At 44.8% G+C, this 25,975-nt stretch overlaps 1 protein-coding gene across 6 annotated transcripts in view; it reads left to right on the forward strand.

Moving 5' to 3' along the window:
• The window catches only part of nkain2 (sodium/potassium transporting ATPase interacting 2), a 519,086-nt gene that overhangs the window by 381,472 nt on the left and 111,639 nt on the right, over window positions 1-25,975 (forward strand). For all 6 annotated transcript variants that reach the window (XR_007247637.2, XR_009445687.1, XR_007247638.2 and 3 more), the window contains exon 5: window positions 23,271-23,471. Coding sequence is in view for 2 of the 6 variants with exons in the window: in XM_048531959.2 (XP_048387916.1) it covers window positions 23,271-23,471 (201 nt within the window). In the remaining 4 variants the exon portion in view is untranslated. The remainder of the gene's footprint in view (window positions 1-23,270; window positions 23,472-25,975) is intronic.

Below are 25,975 nucleotides of genomic sequence, written 5' to 3' on the forward strand. Positions count from 1 at the left end.
AAAATCAATCAGTCTGACAACATTTGTGGAGAGAGAAACAAAGTTAATAGTTTGAGTCCGATATGAATCTTCTTCAGAACTCTGGTGGAAAGTAAGAAATGGCAATAGGCAGTCTTAGGGATGACACAAATGATAGGTTGGAAGCTCACCTCAAACCAATTTCTACTAAGCTCCTCTCCATCAGTGTTCTTCAGGAGCAATGGCAGGAAAGTCATTCTTTGAAAAGTCTAAACAAAAACTTTGTAATCACATTACCAACACAATGAACCAACACTTGTTCGATCTTAAAAATATGCGGTTAATTATTAGCAAAGCCAGTAATGGTCTCCTATGTCAGCAAAGCTGAAAAGCTATTGGAAACATCTCAATAACCTAAATCAATGTTGTCTTGTACCTACAATGGGCAAGTTGTCTTGTGAGAAAAGGTGTACAGGCTCGGCTGTTTCTGCTGTAGTTTGGAAGTGACTTAATTGAAACTAAAAAGAACCTAAGAGGTTTTAACAGGATGGGTGTCAGACAATGTTTACTCTTATTAACGTATCCAGAACTAGACGTCACCCATTTAAAACTGAGACTAGATGATTTTATTGTTATCATAGAGGATCATAAGTCTTTGGAACTCACTTCCTGAAAAGACACTGAAGCAGAATCTTTAAATATTTTTAAGGCAGGGGTGGATGATTGGGCAGAGTTGAAAGGTATTGGGATAAGCTGGAGTGTGAATTTGAAGTGACAGTCAGACCCACTACAACCTTAATAAATGGTGGTGCAAACACAATGGAGCAAATGACCTACTCCTACTCTTGTTTTTCTGTTCATAAATTGATGCGGCGGAGGCAGAGGAATTGGGAATAGGGGATGGAATTTTTGCAGGAGGGTGGGTGGGAGGAGGTGTATTCTAGGTAGCTGTGGGAGTCGGTGGGCTTGAAATGGACATCAGTTACAAGCTGGTTGCCTGAGATGGAGACTGAGAGGTCCAGGAAGGTGAGGGACGTGCTGGAGATGGCCCAGGTGAACTGCAGCTTGGGGTGGAAGGTGTTGGTGAAGTGGATGAACTGTTTGAGCTCCTCTGGGGTGCAAGAGGCGGCGCCGACACAGTCATCAATGTACCGGAGGAAGAGGTGGGGTTTGGGGCCTGTGTAGGTGCGGAAGAGGGACTGTTCCACTTGTTCCACTAAAATTCCATCCCCTATTCCCAATTCCTCCGCCTCCGCCGCATCTGATCCCACGACAAGACATTCCACTCCCGCACATCCCAGATGTCCAAGTTCTTCAAGGACCGCAACTTTCCCCCCACAGTGATCGAGAACGCCCTTGACCGCGTCTCCCGTATTTCCCGCAACACATCCCTCACACCCCGCCCCCGCCACAACTGCCAAAAGAGGATCCCCCTCGTTCTCACACACCACCCCACCAACCTCCGGATACAACGCATCGTCCTCCGACACTTCCGCCATCTACAATCCGACCCCACCACCCAAGACATTTTTCCATCCCCACCCCTGTCTGCTTTCCGGAGAGACCACTCTCTCCATGACTCCCTTGTTCGCTCCACACTGCCCTCCAACCCCACCACACCCGGCAGCTTCCCCTGCAACCGCAGGAAATGCTACACTTGCCCCCACACCTCCTCCCTCACCCCTATCCCAGGCCCCAAGATGACATTCCACATTAAGCAGAGGTTCACCTGCACATCTGCCAATGTGGTATACTGCATCCACTGTACCCGGTGTGGCTTCCTCTACATTGGGGAAACCAAGCGGAGGCTTGGGGACCGCTTTGCAGAACACCTCTGCTCAGTTCGCAACAAACAACTGCACCTCCCAGTCGCGAACCATTTCCACTCCCCCTCCCATTCTTTAGATGACATGTCCATCATGGGCCTCCTGCAGTGCCACAATGATGCCACCCGAAGGTTGCAGGAACAGCAACTCATATTCCGCCTGGGAACCCTGCAGCCTAATGGTATCAATGTGGACTTCACCAGTTTCAAAACCCCCCCTTCCCCCACCGCATCCCTAAACCAGCCCAGTTCGTCCCCTCCCCCCACTGCACCACACAACCAGCCCAGCTCTTCCCCTCCGCCCACTGCATCCCAAAACCAGTCCAACCTGTCTCTGCCTCCCTAACCTGTTCTTCCTCTCACCCATCCCTTCCTCCCACCCCAAGCCGCACCCCCATCTACCTACTAACCTCATCCCACCTCCTTGACCTGTCCGTCTTCCCTGGATTGACCTATCCCCTCCCTACCTCCCCACCTATACTCTCTCCACCTATCTTCTTTTGTCTCCATCTTCGGTCCGCCTCCCCCTCTCTCCCTATTTATTCCAGAACCCTCACCCCATTCCCCTCTCTGATGAAGGGTCTAGGCCCGAAACATCAGCTTTTGTGCTCCTGAGATGCTGCTTGGCCTGCTGTGTTCATCCAGCCTCACATTTTATTATCTTGGATTCTCCAGCATCTGCAGTTCCCATTATCTCTAGAGTATTAAGGTACTCGGCGAAATGGTGATGAAAATCCAAAGCCGAGACCATTGTGAAAATATAAGTAAGAGTCAAATAGATGTAAGCACAAGGAAGTCCAGCATATCTCTTCATTGCCATGTTTTCCCTCAAAAATGTTATTAATATGAAATTTAATCCATAATAAACATTAAAATATATTACCTACATTTGATTGACTTCAATATATAAATTGTCTTTTGCCATTATAGTGGAATATTCTTGCTTGCCAGTATTTTATTCTTTCTTTCCTAATACTTAAGTATTACATTGATACTGGTGTTTGTTTTTCATTTTAGTTTATGAAAATGAAACATCATTACAGTTAAGTATAAAGAGTAGTCATTGATTTATACATTAAATCGAATACAATTATGATGAAAGGATCATAGAATTCCTACAGTGTGGAAGCTATTTATCCCATTGTGTTCCTACCATCCCCTGAAGAGTATCCCATCCAGTATCCTATCCCTGTAACCTCGCGTTTCCCATGAAAATTCACATAGCTTGCACATCCCTGGACCCTATGGGCAATGTTAGCACAGCCAATCCACCTTAGCTACACATCTTTGGACTGTAGGTTGAAGCCAGGCCACCCGGCAGAAACCCACCCAGGTACAGGGGGAATGTGCTAACCCATCCAAGAGTAGAATCGAACCCAGATCCTTGGCGCTGTGAGGCGTCAGTGCTAATCACTGAGCTATTGTGCCACCCAGTAGATGAATGATGTGTTGCTGCTTCAATGTGTGGAACCAGCTGGGCACCAGTGTGAACCAAAGTGAAGACAGCTGCATTAAGTATTTGCAGTTTGAGGAACTTTGATTCCAAGGTGAAGAGTTGGAATCTAAAGTTGCAGACATTACGCAACATCAGGGAAAAAGAAAGTTACCTGGACACTTTGTTCCAGAGGGGCAGTCACATCCCACAAGACTAGGTAATTGAAAACTGTGCTATGTTCAGGTATAGGAGATGCAAATACAGGTTTGATGAGCTGAGGTTTACAATCACTAAAAAGCTTCAGTCCATGCAATTATCCAATAGCTATGTTCTTGCAAGATGTGTGCATAGAAGTGGGGCTGAAAGGAGGATGATCAAACTGTTACAGCAGGTTGGTACAGGGAACCATTCAATTGGAGGCTGGAATAAGACTGTGGTAGGAGTAGGGGCCTGTATAATTAAGGAAAATAGATACCAATCTCTGCAGATGTGAACGGGAGTGCAAAGGTTGTGTTGCTGCCCAGAGCCAGGATTATGAACATATCCTCGGGAGAGGCAAGTAAGGGATTTGGTAGCGATCATCCCACATTGGTACTGACAACATTGGCCGCACTAGGAAGTGGTTTCCGGTGAAAGATTTTCATAAGTTAGAAGCTAATGTGAAAAGCAGAATCTCCAAGGTGGTAATATGTGGGTTACTATCTGATTGGTCAAGTGTTCATCTGCACCGCAGTGATGTTTAAGTGATGCCAGGAAGTATACATCCTGTTCAGCCATTCACAATTCAGGCTTCCCAGCACCAGCAATAACAATCCTGAAGCACTGATTGAATAATTTAGTACAGCTTTCTCAGTTTTCACAGCTGTTTGGAAAAATGCATTCATTTGAACTTGTAGTTCCCTGCTGTGTTATTGACAACTGCAGGCGAACCCATCTCCACTTTCCCTGTGCCTTTGGATTTAAAATTTAAAACTCCAGCTTTAAAGATTCTTTATGGACTCCACATCATGTTCACCAATATGTTAACTGGAAATGTGCAAATTGCTGTGTCCCTCCTTCCCACCCTCCTACTGAAAATATCGTTATGTACTAGAGGAATCTGGCTTCTCTGTTCTTACCCTCAAGTGCTCAGGAAAGTCCGGCTTATTAACTCCCTCTCGCTCCACAAATACTGAGTCAATCCAACAGTTTCAACTCTTAATTTTGTATTTTCTTTTGCCAAATATATCTTTGTTTTTGGAAATGGCAATTAATTTTCCTCCTTTATGTTTGCTTTATGCTAGTTAGATACTATCAGTGAGCTTTCGCTATTAGGCCCGGAAATTCATGAAATATCTCAAACCTGCAAGTCATTTTTACAATGCTTACATTATTGATTGATTCAGTCTTATTCTACCTACCTTACGGCATGATTTACATTCTTCATTGATGTTCACGGAGGTGACTACATTTTAAAGATAGGTGCGTGTAAGAATAATTGACTGCCAACAGTCAAAGACAACTGTGCAGGTAGTGCAGGAAGTACCCTGAGATGATATTGCTGTTTAAACAACTTTCTGTTCTGAATGCTGCTTCTTCAGAAGAATGCACCAAGAGCCAAATCCTTAACATGGCAAGTGCTGCAACTATGCAGGTGGGAAAGCAGAAGAATGGCAGACAAGCTGTAACTGTGGGTTAATAGTGGATTATTTATTTTGGGAACAGACAGGGATTTCTTTGGCTATGAACATGTTCCAAGTGCTAGAGCCAAGAATGGCTGCAGGATATTCTTCTCAGGGAGGGCAATTCGACAGAGTTCATGGCTTACATTGGTACCAAGAACCTTGGAAGGAAGAGGGAAGTGGCACTGCATATAGGAACTAGGAAGAAAATGAGCAAATAAAACCTCAAAACTAGTAAGTGGAGAGTAATAGAATAAGAAGGAGAATACAAGAATAAGACAAATGAATAGAGGTTGAAAGAATGGTGCAGGAGGGCAAGAATTAAATTCCTTGGATACTGGGACAATGTTCCCTCTAAGCGAGCTGTGCAGCATCTCAGAAAATCTGCGCGTGGTAATCATCATGTGGACCTTTTAATTTCCAATTCAGCAAGTTGCTAGCACACACAGACTCCAGAGGCCCTCACGGCACCCAGAGAATTTAGAGTAAACATAGCACTGGGATTGGCAGTGGTGTCTTGGGATGTTCATGGACAAATTCAATTTGGCTCAGGCTAATGAACAAAAAAGGCCCAGTAATATTGCTTGGTATAGTCTATAGAACAGCAAGTACCGGGAAGGTTGCAAAGGAATTAATTTACAGCATTACAGGGTAGTTATAACGGGGGAGTTCAATGATCTGAATTTTGACTAGAATATTCACAATGCAAAGAGCAGAAAGGGGTGTGCATTCCTAGATAGTAGTTAGCAGAATTTAAGACAGTATTTTGTGTCCCATGCAATGAGAAATGAGGTAATAAATTACATGGTTCACGTAAGAGAGATGGGCCAAGTAGATTAAGTGTCAAGGAATCATTTAGGGATCGTGATTACTGTGTCCCAAGGTTGAGGCTGATGCTGAAAAAGAACAATGAACAATCAGAGTAAGAATAATTAGCTGCAGGAGAGCTGACTCTAATGGGGGTTTAAACAGAGTTGAGCTCAATAGACTGGACGTAAAGTTGGTGGGAAAACCTATAGCTGCAATGGCTACCTTCAGAGATAAGAAAGGTAGAACAAACAAATACAGAGCTATGTAGATGGATAAAGAGAAATTAAGATGTAGAATAAAAAGGAAACATAGTTGAGAATGCAAAAGATTCAGAAGAAAGATGGAAAAGGTAGTCTTCTTTTAGTACAAACGTAGTAACGAGATGCTAAAAAGGCTAGGGCCAATTAGGGGCCAAAGAAAGGTCTAATGAAATCAGGAAGCATGGCTGAGGTATGAATAGATACTTGCAAAAATTTTCAACAAGAAAGCAGATGCTATCTGGGACATGGCAGGAGAAAAGGAAGTTCAGTAACCAGAAGGGGTCAAATTGATCAAGAGGAGGTATTGAACAGACTGAATATAAAGTGATCTGGGGTCTGCTACCTGCATGAAAGTAAAAAAAAATTAGCATACAGTTCAGTAAGCAATCAGGAAATGTTATCAAGAAATGTTACCAAATGTTATCGAGAAACTGAATACAAAAGTAGGGAAGTTATGCTTCAGTTATACAGAGCACTGATGAGATGGCTGTGTGTTGGTCACCTTATTTAAACAGGCTCATAACTGCATTGGCGGTGATTCAGAGAAGCTTCGGTCAACCTACATCTGGATTTAACAGGTTCTCTTATGAGGAAAGGTTCAACACGTTCCAATGTCCACAGTAGTTTAATCAGCACAGTTGACTTGATTCAGATATATAAAAGATATGGTAGGTTGGAAATGGTGTTTCCTGCTGTGGGACAATCTAGAACTAAGGCTTTGTGCTAACAATCAGGGATCTCATTTTTAAAACAGACACATATTTTGCTCCTAGAGGGTTGTGAGTCTTTGGAATGTTCTTCCTGAAAAGGTGGTAGAGTAGACTACATGAATATTTTTAAAGCAAAGGGGGATAGATTCTTGTTAATCAAGGGGATGGAAGGTTGTCAAGCATAGGCAAGAATGTGGATTTGAAGCTACAATCAGATTAGCTGTAATTGAAGTCAATGTCAGAAATCCTTGTGAGACTGAATAAGACAATAAGAGATATATGCTAGATAGGCTACTTGGCCCATGGTGTCTGCTCCACCATTTGATGTTTCTTAACTCCATCCTCCTGCCTTCTTCCCTTAACTCTTGATCTCCTTACTGATCAAGAACCTGTACATCTCTGACTTACATATGTTCAATGACCTGGCCTGCACAGCCCTCTGTGGCAGTGAGTTCCTCAGATTCACCACTCTCTGGCTAAAGAAATTCCTCCTCATCTCAGTTCTAAAGGGTCATCCCTTCGGTCTGTGGCTATGCCCTCAGGTCCTGGTCTCTCCTAATACTGGAAACATCTTCTCCACAGGCACTCTATCCAGGCCACTCAGTATTTTGTAACTTTCAATCAGATGCCCCCTCATCCTTCTAAACTCCAACAGATGTAGAGTCCCGAACTGCTCCTCATATGATAAGCCATTCATCCCCTGGATCATTTTTGTAAACCACTCCAATGCCAGCACATCCTTTCTTAGATACGCGGCCCAAAGCTGCTCACAATGTTCCAAATGGTATCTAGCCAGAGCCTCAGCAGTACAGCCTCAGCAGTATATCTCTGCTCTTGCATTCTAGCCCTCTTGAAATGAATACTAACATTGTATTTGCCTTCCGGACTGCCAACTGGACCCACATGTTAACCTTAAGAAACTTCCTAACTAAAAACCCAAGTCCCTTTCTGCTTCAGATCTCTGAAGGTTTTCCCTATTTATAGAATTGTCTATGCCTCTATTCCTCCCCTCAAAGCACATAACCTCACACTTACCCACATTGCATTCCATCTGCCACTTCTCTGCCCACTGTCCTAGCCTGGCCAAATCCTTCTGCAGCCTTCCCATTTCCCGTCCCTTTACCTATATTTGTGTCATCTGCAAACTTGGCAATAATGCACTCGGTTCCTTTGTCAGGAAGAATAGAAGAAAGGAAAGGACACCATGTATTGGCTGGGAATTTAAGTCAAGTCTTCTACATGGCAAGCAAGGATTCCACCACAGAACCACCAATGCAAACCCTGTAAAAAAGTTACTCACTTACAGCCATGCTTTCTCTGAATGATCTATTCATGATTTATATGTTCATGTGTATTGTCAGCACTTAAAGTTGACAAGAAATGGTTGAGATGTATCCAAGATACTGAGGGAAGTAAAATTGAAAATTGCAGAGGCATTGGCCATAAATTTTGTGCTCATTAGGCTCAAGGTTGGCATCGGAGCACTGGAAAATGATAAACATTAATCCTTACTTCAAAAAGAGGTAACAATAAGACAACAATTAAATAACACTCAGTTTATTTTCATTGGTGGGGAAACAATAATTTGGAATCATCATATGAAGAAATGTAAATTAACTAAGAAATTTAGCATGGATTTTTTAAAAGAACATCATATTTGACTAACTTAATGGAGAGCTTTGAAGAGATAACAGGACGGTCGTTGAGCATAATGCTGTCGATTTGTGCTCATGGCTTTCCAAAAGGCATTTGATACAGTGCTACAATAGAATTATAAGCAAAGATAGACGTCATAGAATAAAAGGGATAGCCACAACAGATTAAGATGGTTGAACTACAACACTACCCTGAGGCACTCCCATAGTAATGTCCTGGTATGATATGTTTGACTTCCAATTATCACAAACATTTCCTTGTGCATAAGTCATTAAAGATGGAAAGATAGGTGGGGAGAACAGTCAATAAAATATACAGCATTCTAGGCTTTATTAATAGTGGCATAGTGTGTGAGAACAAGGAGGTTATGTTGAACTTGCAAACACACACTAGTTTGATCTCATTTCAAGTATTGTGGACAGTTCTGGGGACCATAACTCAGCAGAATGTGAGCATCTTGGAGACAGTGCACAAAACATATAGCAGAATGGTTCCAGGTATGCGAAAAGTTATGAAGGTAATTTGGAGAAAAATGCACGGCATTCCTTGCAAAGGAGAAGGCTTAAAGGAGATTTCAAAGAAGTTTTCAAAATTATGATGGGTCAGGACAAGGTCAGTAGATACTGTGAAACTGTTACCCTCTCGTAAAAGGATTGGCGCAGGGGATAAATTGAAATGAATGTACAAAAGAAGAAAGTGCGAAGTGAATAAAATCTTCTTTCCACAGAGCATGTTAGTGTTTGCAATGCACTGCCTGGAAACCTGGTGAATATAGATTAATTGAGGGATTCAAGAGGGCATTAAATGACTATTTGAACAGAAACAATATGCACGGTTCTGAGGAAAAAGCATGAGAATGGCACGAGGTATTAATGCTCATTCAGATAGTGAGTGCTGACATACATGGCCTAATTCTGCACCAGAAACAGTTTGTGATTCTGGGGCATATAGTACGATGGATATTAATACATTTTATGTGTAGGCATGGTTTAAGTTTTTGTTGATGAAAATTACAACTTGTAGCCTTTACCCCATTTAATGCTTCTTTGATTGCTTCCATATCCACTTCAAGATGCCCAGGCTTTTTGCAGGATTCATTTGTCATTCTGTCAAAAATATTAAATTGTATTTCTCTAAATAAAATGCTTGATGAATATTATAGTACAAAATAACCTCTACTGTTCCTTTACATCGAGGAAAACTTTTTACTGCAAATGTCTTTTCATCAGCAAGTATCAAAAAGCATTTTTTTAATCTTGGTGACAGTATGGATTAATCAACTTCTCAACTTGATTGAATCATCCTGATCTGATATCATCATGAACATCCTCTGCTCCTAATTATATGTTCATTTTGTACAGTGGCTGCTAATGCTTAAACCATAGATCATTTCCAAATTATATTTCTCATTCATACATTACAGTTTTTTATGAGTTATAGTACCTTTCAATCTGTGATGTAGTCAAAATAATTCCCACTATATATTTTCTGTGATGATAAAATATATTCGGCCAAATATATACAAACATTGTCATAAACTTATGTTTACAACAATGTTACTGGAAAATGCTAAACAGACTTTTAGATTTAACTATATTTAACTGCTTATAGAAATTTTGTTGGGATGGCAGGGCTAATATATGGAGGCAGATTGGATAAGTTAGGCCTACAGCCACTGGAATTTAGAATACTCAGGGAGGATCTGAAAGAAACCTGTAAAAATTCTAACTGGACTTGACAGGTTCAATGCAGAAAGGATGTTCCCAATGCTGTCAAAGTCCAGAGCCAGTGAGCACAGTCTAAGAATGTGGGATAAGCCATTTAGGACTAAAAGGAGAAGAAGTTTCTTCATCAGGACAGTTGTGAGCCACAGAAAGCCGTTAAGGCCAAAGCATTGAATGTTATCACAAATTAGCTGGATACAGTACTTAGAGCTCAAGGGATCAAAAGGGATGGAGAGAAAGTGGGAACAGTATACTGAGTGAGATAATCAGCCATTCAACCGGATACAATAGATGATTGTTATCAAATGGCGCAATACATTAATCAATATATTAGTCATTTGCTAAAACAGAACATTTGATATATTGTACATGATGTACAATTATAAATATACCTTTAAAGTCTAACTGTATGAAGTGAGTCTGAATGAAATCTAAAGCAAATGGTATTAAAAGCACATTTGCTATATATGGTGCTGTTTTGTGAGAGTTCACTCAGGGAGCTGGAGTTGTAGTAGTAATGTGTACCATTACGTCTATAGCTGTGGGGGAATGAGTAATTGAATCACTAAGCATCCAGGTCAACTTCTAGGATCAAAGACAGTGCTCCCTTCCTAATAAAAAGGTATCACTTCATTTCGCCTTGGACTGAACTTTCTCAGCAATACAGATAAATCCCATAATGACTGTACATATAAAAACCCCAATTCGATGTTTGGTAGGTGGCGACATTTTGCTATACCACCTCACTAAAGAATAAAATACATGACTGTGCATTTTCTATTGGTAGCTTCACCATGGTCCGCTACACAAGCATCTCTATCTTTTTCTGTGTAACCGGGCCCATTATATACATTTTACTGGATCCTCTGTGTGTTATCTCTGACTAGTTCCTCTATGAACACTTCTAATGACTCCAACTTATAGGTTGACTTGAAATAGCAGACTATTTCAATCTGCTGATTCAGCTAAAAACTCTTACTCAGCCATTTATATCAACTGAGGACCATTTTTGGTTATTTTATGCAGTTTCAGCCATGGGCAGCCCTAACACATGTAGTCATCTGGAGCTATGGATAGTGAAGGTAGAAGTTCCAACATTCTTTCCACCATATGGCTACCCAGAACTTTCTTCTACTCGTACTGCATATCATTGGTGTATTTAGAAGGATTTGCAGGTTGATACTCATCCTGTTCGGCCATGTTATAAGCTTGACCATCAAGTTCAGGGATTCAAACCTGGAGCTCCAAGGCAGGGATGCTACCCATTGTGTCATGAGAATTCATTGAATTATGAATAGAAACTTATTTAAAATGAAAAGCTCTTCCATAAAAACGTGCATTTTTGATTTTGCTTCTCTTAAATAAAATCTTTGATTCCTTACAATGAGAGACATTATCTTGCAAGAGACTGGATTTTTGTTTTGATACTGAGAGTAATGGATACATGTTATGGACCATTTCCTGTCGTTGCATTCCAGGTTGTTTTGACACTCGTATCGAAGATCTGTCTCATGGGTGAACCCCAATTCCCTACGTCTTTAAGGTGTGGCCATCTTAGCTTTAAGTTTAGGCAAACTTTCAGAAGTGTGCCCAAGATAATAAAGGAAAAAATCCACTTAGCTTATTCCTTTAGCTATTAAATGTATTGTGGCAACTGCAAAAGCCCTCTCTTATCTTTAAGGACTAAATATTTCTGAACATAGAGAGCTTGGAGTGCAGGTTCACAATTCCTTGCAAGTGGAGTCACAGGTATTCAAGATAGTGAAGAAGGTGTTTGGTAGCATGCCTTTATTGGTCAGTGCATTAAATATAAGAGCTGGGAGGTCATGTTGCAGCTGTACAGGGCATTGGCTAGGCTTCTTTTGGAATACTGCATTCAATTCTAGTCTCCCTGCAATTGGAAAAATGTTGTGACACTTAAAAGGGTTCAGAAAAGATATGCAAGAATGTCACCAGGGTTGGAGGATTTGACCTATAGGGGGAGGATGAATAGGCTGGGGCTATTTTGCCTGCATTATCAAGATTAATCAAAAACCAATCATGACAGAGACAAAAACAGAATTGCTGGAAAAGTTCATTAGGTCTGGCAGCCACTCTGAAGAAAAATCAATATTAATGTTTCGGGTCCAGTGACCCTTGCTCAGAGCTAATGGTAGCCAGGAAAATGTTGGTTTATATGTAGAAAATAGGGTGGGGGGGGCAGGGATAAGAATAAACGCTAGGTAGGGATAGAGCCCAAAGAGAGCGAAGATAGTTGGGTAGACAATGGTGTTAATAATGATCTAGCTATGAGAGTGGATGGTTGTTAATAGGGACTGTTACTGTCTGACAACAGATAGTGTGTAATGGCAGACTATGTGATAACAAGGCCTGGTGTGTGGCGGAGGGGGCTAAGACATGGGAGAGGTTAAGCCCTAAAATTATCGATCTTGATATTGAGTCTGGAGGGCTGCGGGGTCCCCAAGCTTGATTTGAGCTTCACTAGAACACTCCAGCAATTCAGAGACAAAGATGTTGGCTAGGGAACAGGGTGGTGTGTTAAAGTGGCAAGCAACAGGTAGTTCATGATTTTTTTTTGCAGGCAAGATGTGGGCCACCCAGTCTATGCTCCGTTTCTCCAATGTAGAGGAGATCATATTGTGAGCAGCAAATGCAGTGGATTAGATTGTGGGAAGTGCAGGTAGAGCGGTGCTTTACCTGGAAGCTATGCTTGGGCCCTAGGATACTGTGGAGGGAGAAGGTAAATGGGCAGGTGTTACTCCGTCAGCAGTTGCAGGGCAAAGCACTGTGGGGCTGTGGGGTGTGTTGGAGGTAAAGGAAGAGTGGACCAGGGTGTCCTGGAGGGAATAGTCCCTGTGGAAGGTGGATAGGGGAGAAAATCGGAATATGTCTGGACATGACATCTTGCTGGAGGTGATAGAAACAGCATCTCATGCTCTTGTGGATGTGGATGCTGGTGGGATGGTGGCTGAGGACAAGGGGACTCTATCACTGTTGTGGGAAGGAAGAGAGGCGGTTAGTGCTGGCTCAGGGCTGCACAACTCCGCAGTTCCATTTATCCTCCAGCTCATTTGTCATGCTAACAAGAAACGTTTTTTTCCTTTCAAGCATCAAGGCCCACATGATGCAACAGCTTGGAGTACCCACAGCCCTCTGGAACCTTCCTCTCCTCCCCTTTCCTCTGACTCCACCCTCTTCTCCAACCCCGCCTCCTGTCGGGTATTCACCATCCATCCTAACCTTCCGCTCTCTAATGCTGAATGTTCTGTACTCAAGAAAGATCTCAGCTTGGAGTCTCCACTCCAAATTGTGGGAACGACATGACATCGAACTCTTCTTCTATTGTCTTTGCCTCCATGCTCATGTCTATGGCCAAGAGACCTCTCCCTGTCCCACAGACCCCTTCACCCAGTTCCAATGATCTCCCTCCACCTGGACGGTTCCCTCTGGCCTTTTGCATGCACTTGATTTGTTTATTGAGAATTGTTGATGTGACATTGGTCACCTCAATTCCTCTGCCCTCACCCTCACCCAATCCTTCCGAACTGACTGCACTCTGTGCGCTTAGCTCCAACCCTGACCTAGTTATTAAGGCTGCTGATTAGGGTGGTGCTGTTGTAGTCTGGCGCACTGACCTCTACATTGCAGAGCTGAGCGCCAGCTCTCAGATACCTCCTCCTAACTTCCCCTGGACCATGACCCCACTATGGCATGTCAGGCCATTATATCCACTACGGTAACTGACCTCATTTTGTCTGATGACCTCCCCCTCACTGCCTCAAAGCTGATGGTCCCCCTTCCCCACACAACTCGCTCCCACCTCCTTACAAATATCCACAAACAAGACTATCCCGGCAGTCCCATTGTTTCAGCCTGCTCCTGCCCCACAGAACTCATCTCCTCCTACCTTGACTCAGTCTTTTTTCCCCTGGTCCAATCCCTACCCACATATAGCTGTGATTCCCCTCACACTTTAAGCCAGTTTCAGAATTTCCAGTTTGCAGGTTCCAGCCACCTCCTCTTTACCATGGATGAATAATCCCTTTATGCATCCATTCCCCACCAGGAGGGCCTTAGGACTCTCCGCTTCTTTCTGGAGCAAAGCCCTGAACCATCTCCATCCACCACCACCCTCCATTTCTTAGACAAGCTCGTTCTCGGCGTCAACAACTTCCCTTTTAACTCCTCTCATTTTCATCAGGTAAGAGGGGTGGCCATGGGTACCCGCATGGGCCCCAGCTATGCCTTTCTCTTCATGGGGTACGTGGAACATTCCTTGTTCCAGTCCCATTCCGGCCCCCACCCACAACTCATTCTCTGAAATATTGATGACATCAATGGTGTTACTTTCCTCTCTTGTCTGGAACTGGAAAAGTTCATTGATTTCCATTTCTGGGGATAGACGAGCCAATAATATCCACTATAAACCCACTGACTCCCACAGCTACCTGGATGACACCTCCTCACACCCTGCCTCCTGTAAAGACACCATCCCATTCTCTCAGTTCCTCCATCTCTGTCACATATGTTCAGACGACGCCAAGGGAGCCTCTGAAATGTCCACCTTCTTCCTCAACTGAGGATTCCCCAGCACCTTTATCAACAGGGGCCTCAAATGAGTCTGACCTGTCTCCTGCACTTCTACCGTCACCCCTTCTCTTCCCTCCCACAACAGTGATAGGGTTCCTCTTGTCCCTACCTATCGCCCCACCAACATCTACTTCCAGAAGATCATCAGGTGCCATTTTTGCCCCCGCTAGTGAGATGCCACCACCAGACACATGTTCCCCTCCTCTCCCCTGTCCACTTTCTGCAGGGACCATTGCCTCTAGGACACCCTGCTTCCTTCACTCCCAACAAACACACCCGTCAGCCCCATGGCACCTTCCCCTGCAACCACTGAAGGTGTGACACCTGCCCATTTACCTCTTCCCTCCCCAGTATACAAGGGCCCAAACATACCTTCCAGGTGAAGCAGCACTATAACTGCATTTCCCACAAGCTAGTCTACTGCATTCGCTGCTCACAGTGTGGTCTCCTCTACAGTGGGGAAACAAAGCGGAGACTGGGTGACCACTTTGCAGAACATCTACGTTCTGTCTGAAAAAAAATCCTGAACTTCCAGTTGCCTGCCACTTTAACACACCACCCTGTTCCCTGGCCAACATCTCTGTCTTAGGGGTAATAGGAACTGCCAATGCTGGAGAATCTGAGACAACAAGGTGCAGAGCTACATGAACACAGCAGGACAAGCAGCATCAGAGGAGCAGGAAAGCTGATGTTTCGGGTCTAGACCCTTCTTCAGAAATGGGGTAGGGGAAGGGGATTCTGAAATAAATAAGGAGAAAGGGGGAATGGGGTAGAAGATGGATAAAGGAGAGGTTAGGTGGACTAGACCTTCTTCAGAAATGGGGTAGGGGAAGGGGATTCTGAAATAAATAAGAAGAAAGGGGGAGTGGGGTAGAAGATGGATAAAGGAGAGGTTAGGTGGAGAGGAGACAGACAGGTCAAGGAGGCGGGAATGGAGCCAGTAAAGGTGAGTCTAGGTGAGGCGTTAAGGCAGGGATAGGTCAGTTCAGGGAGAACGGACAGGTCAAGGAGGCGGGATGAGGCTACTAGGTAGGAGATGAGGGTGGGGCTTGAGGTGGGAGGAGTGGAGAGGTGGAAGGACAGGGTAGGGAGGCTGGGATGAGCTGGGCTGGTTTTGTGATGCAGAGGGGGAAGGGGAGATTTTGAAGCTTTTGAAGTCCACATTGATACCATTGGGCTGCAGGGTTCCCAAGTGAAATATGAAATGCTGTTTCTGCAACCTTTGGGTAGCATCGTTGTGGCACTGCAGGAGGCCAATGATGGACATGCCGTCTAAGGAGTGGGAGGGGGAGTTGAAATGGTTCACGACTGCGAGATGCAGTTGTTTGTTGTGAACTGAGCGTAGGTGTTCTGCAAAGTGGTCCCCAAGCGTCTGCTTGGTTTCCCCAATGTAGAGGAGGCCACATCAGAAACAGTGGATACAGTATACCACGTTAGTAGATGTGCAGGTGAACATCTGCTTGATGTGGAAGGTCTTCTTGGGGCCTGGGATGGGGGTGAGGGAGGAGGTGTATGGCAGGTGTGGCACTTCCTGCAGTTGCAGGGAAAAGTGCCGGGTGTGGTGGGGCTGGAGGGGAGTGTGGAGTGAACAAAGGAATCACAGAGAGAGTGATCCCTCTGGAAAGCAGATAAGGGTGGGGAGGGAAAAATGTCTTTGCTGGTATGGTTGAATTGCAGATGGCGGAAGTGTCGGAGGATGATGTGTTGGATCTGGAGATTGGTGGGGTGGTACACGAGGATGAGAGGGATCTGTTTTGGTTATTATTGCGTGGGGTTTGTGTGGGATGAGTTGCGAGAAATGTGACCGAGACAGTTAAGCGTGTTTTTGACCATTGTGGAGGAGAATTTGCAGTCCTTGAAAAATGAGGACATCTGGGATGTCTGGGAGTGGAATGTCTCATCTTGGGAGCAGATGCGGCAGAGGCGAAGGAATTGGGAATGGGGGATGGCCTTTTTGCAGGAAGATGGGTGAGAGGAGGTTTACTCTAGGTAGCTGTGGGAGTTGATAGGCTTGAAATGGGTATCGGTTTCTAGGTGGTTGCCAGAGACGGAAGTAGCGAGGTCCAGGAAGAAGAGAGAGGTTTCGGAGATGGTCCAGATGAACTTAAGGTTGGGGTGGAAGGTGTTAGTAAAGTGCATGAACCATGTGACCTCCTCGTGGGAGCATGAGGCAGTGCCAATATGGACATAGATGTAAAGGAGGAAGAGGTGGGGGATAGGGCCAGTGTAGCTTTGGAAAAGGGACAGTTCCACGCAGCCTACAAAGAGGCAGGCATAGCTTCAGCCCATGCAGGTACCAATGTCCACCCCCTTTATCTGTAGGAAGTGGGGGGAATTGAAAGAGAAGTTGTTGAGGGTGAGGACAAGTTTGGCTAAGCAGATAAGGTTGTCACTGGAGGCGGAGCTCGTCAGGCCTGTGGGACAGGAAGAAGCAGAGGGCCTTGAAGCCATCTGCATGGGGAATGCAGGTGTATAGGGACTGGACGTCCATGGTAAAGATGATGTGTTAGGGAGCCAGGGAATAGGAAGTTTTGGAGGAGGTGGAGGGTGTGGGTGGTGCATGGCCATAGGTTGGGAGTTCCTGGACCAAGGGGGAAAAAAATGGAGTCTAGATAAGTAGAGATAAGTTCGGTGGGGCAGGAGCAAGTGGAGACAATGGGTTGACCAGGGCAGTCAGGTTTGTGGATTTTGGGAAGGAGATAGACGCGGGCGGTGCGAGGTTGGGGAACAATGAGTTTAGAGGCTGTGGGTGGGAGGTCACCTGAGGTAATGAGTTTGTGGATGGTTTGGGAGATGATGTTTTGGTGATCCGGGGTGTGGTCATGATCAAGGGGGTGGTAGGAGGAGTTGTCGGAGAGTTGCCATCTGGCCTCAGCGATGTAGAGGTCAGTGTGCTATACTACAACTGCGCCTCCCTTGTCTGCAGGTTTTATGGTGAGGTTGGGATTGGAGCGGAAGGAGCGGAGGGCTGCACATCCTTTGGGGGAAAGGTTGGAGTGGGTGCAAAGGCTGAAGACGTTGAGGCGATTAATGTCCACATCACCCAGGCCAGGCACCAACTTTCCAAGACATATCATGGTTTGCTTTTGGTTAATGAATTGCAGCCTATTTACATCCAAGTTAAAGCATGAAGAAGGAGTGCTTAGAGAAGCTTTATTCCTCAGAAGCATTCTGGAGCATCTTGCTTTTTGTTGTTCAGCTTATTCATTGTCACACTTCAATTACCATTTGATACCTACAGTGGGTTTGATCGGCAGATATCTCTGACAATCCTGACAACACAGGTCTTCGACCAATTGTAGTATCTTTTGGTTTGTCCAAGGGTCACCTGTTAGAGGTTTATGTGAGCCTTGTGTCTCTGTCTGCAGTCAGATTCTCAAATAGCCAGTACCACACTGGTTTGTATTATTTAAATTTCATGTTATCTAAGGTTGGAGTAAATCTGTAGCTTGAGTTGTGGGTGTTGAGGTTGGTCGGCTCGCCGAGCTACTTTGTTGTTCCGCAGATTTGTTTCATTACCATGCTTGGTAACATCCTCTGTGCAGCCTCTGATGAAGCATTGCTGTGTTTTCCTGCCTGGTTTTTAAACTCTGGGGTCCGTTGCAATGGATTGCCTCACTTCCAGGTTTTCACCATAGTGGAATGTATATGGGGTTGAGTTCAATGTGTTTATTAAAAGCATGCTTTGTGGAATGCCATGCTTCTAGAAATTCTCGTGCCTGTCTCTGCCTAGACTGTGCCGGGATCTTGGTGTTGTCCGAGTCAAAGTGGTGGATCTCCTTGTTCATGTAGACTGAGATGAGTGCGTATTGCTCATGTCCTCTTGTAGCCAGTTGCTGTTCATGTACTCTTGTTGTTAGTTTCCTTCCTGTTTTGCCGATGTAATGTTTCTCACAGTCTCTGCAGGGGATCTTGTAGATGACATTGGTCCTTTCCATGGCAGGGGGTGGGTCCTTAGTTCAGGTGGACAGTTGTTGCAGGGTTGACTTGGACTTGTGTGCCACTCTGATGCACAGTGGTCATAGGAGTCTTGTGGTGAGTTCCGACGCGTTCCTGATGTAGGGTAGTGTGATGAGTGTGTAGGGGCATGTAGTCTCTTTCTGATGCTGTTCGTGTAGGCATCTTCTGTCCCAATTCTTTGGATATCCAGTATCCTTAAAAACCTGGAAGAGATTTTCTTCTTCCTCTTGGCATAGTTCTGTGTTGCTGCAGTGTGTTGTTGCCCTTTTAAATAGTATTCGCATGCAGCTTTGTGTGCGCTGGGATAGTTACTGTTGAAGTTCAGTACCTGGTCTGTGTGTGTGGCTTTTCTGTGTACTTTCATTTGCAGTTCCCCATTTGTCCTGCGCTCTACCGTGACACCCAGGAATGGGAACTGTTTGTTCTTCTCCTCCTCTCTGTTGAATTTTATTCCGGTAAAGGTATTATTTGTAAGTTTGAAAGAGTTTAAAAACTTTCAAAAGTACACCAAAAAAGACACTCATGCAGACCATGTACTTAGCTTCAATTGTAACAATGCCAGCACACACAAATGAAGCTGCGTGCAAACACTATTTAAAAGGGCAACAACACACGGCAGCAACACGGAACTATGCCAAGAGGAAGAAGAATACCTCTTCCAGATTTTCAAGGATACTGGATGTCCAAAGAGCTGTGTCAGGATGTGCCTACACGAACAGCATCAGATCGATTCTCCATGTCCCAACACACTCATCACACTACCCTACATCAGGAACACACTGGAACTCACCACAAGGCTTATCAACCGTTGGGCATCAGAGTGGCACACAAGCCCACATCAAGCCTAGGACAAGTGCTCACCCGAACTAAAGAACCACTCCCCACCATGGACAGGGCCAACGTCATCTACAAGGATCCCCTGCAGAAACTGTAAGAAGCACTACATCAGACAAACAGGAAGGAAAATAACAACAAGAATACATGAACACCAACTGGCTACAAAAAGGCACGACCAATACTCACTCATCTCAATCCACATGGACAAGGAGAACCACGACTTTGACTGGGACAACACCAAACTCCTGGGACACGCGAGGCAGAGACAAGCATGAAAATTCCTGAAAGCGTGGCACTCCACAAAGAATGCCATTAATAAACACATTGAACTCGACCCCACTTTGGAGGAAACCCGGAAGTGAGGCAATCCATCGCAACGGACCCCAGATTTTAAAAACCAGGTGAGAAAACACACCAATGCTTCATCAGAGGCTGCACTGAGGATGTTACAAAGCATGGTAACGAAACGTCTGCGGAACAACAAACCAGCTCAGCGAGCCAACCAACTTCATGTTACCTGACAAGCAGCATGAATTGTAGCATAGATAATAAAATGTGGGGCTGGATGAACACAGCAGGCCAAGCAGCATCTCAGGAGCACAAAAGCTGACGTTTCGGGCCTCGACCCTTCATCAGAGAGGGAGATGGGGTGAGGGGTCTGGAATAAATAGGGAGAGAGGGGGAGGTGGACCGAAGATGGAGAGAAAAGAAGATAGGTGGAGAGAGTATAGGTGGGGAGGTAGGGAGGGGATAGATCAGTCCAGGGAAGACGGACAGGTCAAGGAGGTTGGATGAGGTTAGTAGGTAGATGGGGGTGCGGCTTGGGGTGGGAGGAAGGGATGGGTGAGAGGAAGAACAGGTTAGGGAGGCAGAGACAGGTTGGACTGGTTTTGGGATGCAGTGGGTGGAGGGGAAGAGCTGGGCTGGTTGTGTGGTGCAGTGGGGGGAGGGGACGAACTGGGTTGGTTTAGGGATGCAGTTGGGGAAGGGGAGATTTTGAAACTGGTGAAGTCCACATTGATACCATTAGGCTGCAGGTTCCCAGGCGGAATATGAGTTGCTGTTCCTGCAACCTTCGGGTGGCATCATTGTGGCACTGCAGGAGGCCCATGATGGACAAGTCATCTAAAGAATGGGAGGGCGAGTGGAAATGGTTTGCGACTGGGAGGTGCAGTTGTTTGTTGCGAACTGAGCGGAGGTGTTCTGCAAAACGGTCTCCAAGCCTCTGCTTGGTTTCCCCAATGTAGAGGACTGATGTCCATTTCAAGCCCACCGACTCCCACAGTAACCTAGAATACACCTCCTCCCACCCACCCTCCAGCAAAAATTCCATCCCCTATTCCCAATTCCTCCGCCTCCACCGCATCTGCTCCCACGATAAGACATTCCACTCCCACACATCCAGATGTCCAAGTTCTTCAAGGACCGCAACATTCCCCCCACAGTGATCGAGAATGCCCTTGACCGCGTCTCCAGCATTTCCCGCAACACATCCCTCACACCCCGCCCCCGCCACAACCGCCCAAAGAGGATCCCCCTCGTTCTCACACACCACCCCACCATCATCCGGATACACACACCACCCCACCAACCTCCGGATACAACGCATCATCCTCCGACACTTCCGCCATCTACAATCCGACCCGACCACCCAAGACATTTTCCATCCCCACCCCTGTCTGCTTTCCAGAGAGACCCCTCTCTCCGTGACTCCCTTGTTCGCTCCACACTGCCCTCCAACCCCACCACACCCGGCACCTTCCCCTGCAACCGCAGGAAATGCTACACTTGCCCCCACACCTCCTCCCTCACCCCTATCCCAGGCCCCAAGATGACATTCCACATTAAGCAGAGGTTCACCTGCACATCTGCCAATGTGGTATACTGCATCCACTGTACCCGGTGTGGCTTCCTCTACATTGGGGAAACCAAGCGGAGGCTTGGAGACCGTTTTGCAGAACACCTCCGCTCAGTTCGCAACAAACAACTGCACCTCCCAGTCGCAAACCATTTCCACTCGCCCTCCCATTCTTTAGATGACATGTCCATCATGGGCCTCCTGCAGTGCCACAATGATGCCACCCGAAGGTTGCAGGAACAGCAACTCATATTCCGCTTGGGAACCCTGCAGCCTAATGGTATCAATGTGGACTTCACCAGCTTCAAAATCTCCCCTTCCCCCACCGCATCCCTAAAGCAGCCCAGTTTGTCCCCTCCCCCCACTGCACCACACAACCAGCCCAGCTCTTCCCCTCCACCCACTGCATCCCAAAACCAGTCCAACCTGTCTCTGCCTCCCTAACCTGTTCTTCCTCTCACCCATCCCTTCCTCCCACCCCAAGCCGCACCTCCAGCTACCTACTAACCTCATCCCACCTCCTTGACCTGTCCGTCTTCCCTGGACTGACCTATCCCCTCCCTACCTCCCCACCTATACTCTCTCCACCTGTCTTCTTTTCTCTCCATCTTCGGTCCGCCTCCCCCTCTCTCCCTATTTATTCCAGAACCCTCACCCCATCCCCCTCTCTGATGAAGGGTCTAGGCCCGAAACGTCAGCTTTTGTGCTCCTGAGATGCTGCTTGGCCTGCTGTGTTCATCCAGCCTCACATTTTATTATCTTGGATTCTCCAGCATCTGCAGTTCCCATTATCTCTGAATCGTAGCATATCATGGTGTGAAAAGTGAGTTTATGTTTTAAAGTCTATATTAAGAGTGATGGTTAGCAGCTCCCTTAGTATGTTGAATGTCAAGAAGGATCAAACAATATATGAGTTTCTGTTGTATATTATTGATTTTTTATTCGCTTCTGTCTGGGTCATAAACTACCTGTAGCAGAAATTATTCTCCATAATCCCTAGTAAAGCAGAATAATAGAAGGATCATAATTCCCAGGGTTAAGGTACTCTTGAAAATAAACAACATAGAAATTTCACTCAACAACAAAATTCTGACATAGATGGGCTCAGAGAGTGTGAGAGTCAGAATTTATGGCCAGGTCCGTAACCGGGGTATTTAGGAGTAAAGATTTCTTATTAAACAATTTGAGGATATTTGCAATGGACGTCCTGAAGTATCTTTGGCATAGATCTCATCTGCTGCAAACAGACACAGGTTCTGGACTTTGTGAAGACCCCAAATTTAATGCTGTAGCGAGACCAATATTCAAAAATAGATTTACCAACATCGCATTACATAGAATATGCAACACAAAAATAATTGTTTCTGAGCTTAAGTATCTGATTTTAGCCAGGATCACCATATTAGATATGTAGCCACCAATGATAGGGATGGCACAGTTCATACGAACAGGTGTATATCTAACAATATGCCAGGAACCACAGCAAACAATCTCTGGAAGTAGAGTATTCCTTTCCAAAGTTCCATCTTCCCTCAAGCTCAAATCTGTCCTTCAGCTCTTCAAACTTAAATTATTCAATTATATCGTGGCAACCAACTTACTTATTGCTGTATAGGCCATGATACATTTAAGTAACAAATATGTGATAACGCTATACATTTAAATGTTTTTCTGTCAGTATTTTGGTATTTTCTCACTGAAACAAAGTGCAATTTGTTCACTCAAAACTAACTTTCAAAGAATTTAAGTGGCAGAATTTTGTCTTCTTGTAAACTTATGCAGGAGAACTGCAGCAGTTCAAGAAGGCAGCTCACCACCACCTTCTCAAGGGCAACTAGGGATGGGCAAAAAATGCTGGCCAGCCCACATCCCACAAATGATTTTTTAAAAATGGAGTTTTACTAATTGCCAATGTTCACCACATTGTATCACAGGATACAATACATTTCAACATCATTTTAAATCCGTCATCTTTTTCTGTCACAGGATACTGACCTGATTATGACTTTTAACATTTCTATGCATCGGTCTTGGTGGATGGAGAATGGACCAGGATGTGCAGTAGCGACTATAACTGATACTCCAGAATGGGTACCAGAGGATCACCGCTACATTTATATCAGAGGGTGCCTCCTAGAATACCAGTATATAGAGGTGGCACATAGTTCACTACAAGTTATCCTTGCAGTAAGTACCCATTTCCTTTCAGCAGTCCACTTAGTGTAACTTTATATAGCGGAAGTGTTTATTGTATAGATATTCTCCCATATACCCACTTTAAATTTCACAGGAAGATCACAGAAACCTTTGGAAAATGTGAACACCATTTAGCACATTTTAATGGGGTTTCAGAACTTTTCCAGAAAAGCTACAGTAGGTGATGTGAAGAACTGCTATAGAGATTTGTGTGCATTGTCTTGGATTATGTAATGTAAGAAAATAATTAGTAGTAATGTTTTTCTTGTTAAGAAAGATGAAGAGTGAAGATTGTTGATATAGGACAATGGACAGTTGATGAGATGTTTTTAAAAGTGCTATAAATCAAAAGTGACCACATGGCACCAAACCTGGGTTTTGAACCCATGCAGGTTGCAAAGGTAAGGAAATAGAGATTGGTAAGTGTATAGTTATGATGAATTGGGAAAGAGGAAAATGCAATCGGAAACTGTGTTGATGATGAGTCCATGATTATCCTTTATGTAATGAATTCCTTACAAGTTGAGACTTGAATTCAAAATGCCCCATGGTGCCTTGGTGAAGTTGATATCACTAATATGGAACTTGCAGTAAGCAAAATATTGATGATTCTGATGCAGTAGAAGAACAACACTGCAGTTCTGGAAGCACATGAAACACTCCTTGAAGGGTAGAGACTGTGTCCAGGTGATGCTTTCAGTGTAAGTGTGAAGAGAGGAAAAAGCCAAGCTGCCTCACTTAACCAAGATACGTTTGAATTATTTCCCAGTGATTATTACAAGCTGCTTCATGATTTTTCAACTAAAGATCAGTGCCACCATTCCTGCCTCCTCCATTACTTTGGATAGCATGATGGTTCAGTGGTTAGCACTGCTGCCTCACAGTGCCAGGAACCTGGGTTCAATTCAATCCTCAGGCAGCTGTCTGTGAGGAGTTTTCACATTCTCCCAGTGTCTGTGTGGGGTTCCTTTGGGTGCTTTGATTTCCTCACACAGTCCAAAAGGCACACAAGTTAGGCGTTTTGGCCATGATAAATTGTCCATAGTATCCAGGGGATGCTGGTTAGGTGGATCAGCCATGGGAGATGCAGGGATAGGGTAGGTGTTGAATCTGGGTGGAATTCTCTTTGCAGGGTTGGTGTGGACTTGATGGGCCAAATGGCCTGCTTCCACACTGTAGAAACTTTATGATTCCATCATTCACAGAAGTCAAGTGGGGAAGGAGAGTTCAGCAGTAATCGAAATGGAAATAAGAAGAGGGAAATGCACCTCTGGCATTTAGGTAGAAGTAGATTCCAGACGTGAAATGAAAATTTCTCCATTATAATTCTGCAGGCCGTATTGAAAGAGCAAGGAATATGGCCATTGGCTTGGTTAAAGAACAAAACCTCTAACTAGGCTCTAGAGAGACAACAGTGTTAGAAATGGAGCTGGGGATTCCCAAAGTTGAGAGTTTCTACAACCTCAATCCTCAATGTAATCCAAGGCCTTGCCAACAATGAGCCTCATAAGTCATGGTGTTCAGGCTGCCTCCTAACACAAATGGGGTCATCCTGGATTCATGCATTAATGGCTAGAAGCCAGAAGAGGAGACGAGTAATTATTTCAATAGAGTGGACCCCTGCCAAGAAGACTGTATGTGCAGCATCCAGAAGATTCCTGTATTTGGTGATGTAATATTTGTGGGTGGAAGGATACAGCTACCTTTCCTCGTTCCCTGATAGTAATGAGGGTCTAAATGTATTGCAGTGGTTAATGTGAGTCTCACCGAAAAGAGGCTTTTGGCTGGACAAGTTGCAGTTTACTGCATAATAGCAACTGGGCACAAGTTAAACTAGTTAGACATTGAGCTGAACTTTTAAAAATTCAACATCATTGCACCAGACCATAGGCTTCTTTCTCATTACAGAGAGAGAGAGAGAGAGAGAGAAAGGTAGATGGGGGTGTGGGGGAGAGAGAGAGAGACAACTGGTGGTGTTAAACCAAAGGGTCACCACACCTCAGGCGGGGGGGAGGGAGTGGGTTGAGAAGTAGAATGCTTCAGGGTATCCTCAGGAATGGAGTTAACCAGAAATCAGTCAATTTCAGTGAATTTCATGAAAGGTGTCTCTCTGTGAGCCTGAGCAAGATGCCTCATGCCATTTTCCAAAACTCAGCTGATTATCTATGCAGTACTTCTTGATGGTACATTTCTTGTCATCTCTGTAGGCACACACTCGGAAAAGAAACCACGTAGAAGCCTCCCCTCTGGACACTCCAAAGGTGCCTGGGCCATACACTTGCCTGCAACCCTCAACCCTCAATACAAGCAGAAGAGGGTGCACTTGCCTCAGTGTGGGACACACTCTGCATTTCTCTGCATTTTTGGGACATCTAGCCACAAACAGCCTTGGGATTGTTCAACCAAAACTCCAAGACCAAGAGGCTCCACTGCAGGACTGGCTCCCTGCATCCCCTCTGCATTCCAGCATTCTGCCTCCAATCCCCAACAATTAA

The sequence above is a fragment of the Stegostoma tigrinum genome, chromosome 4 (genome assembly GCF_030684315.1).
Source record: "Stegostoma tigrinum isolate sSteTig4 chromosome 4, sSteTig4.hap1, whole genome shotgun sequence".
Taxonomy (NCBI): Eukaryota; Metazoa; Chordata; class Chondrichthyes; order Orectolobiformes; family Stegostomatidae; genus Stegostoma; species Stegostoma tigrinum.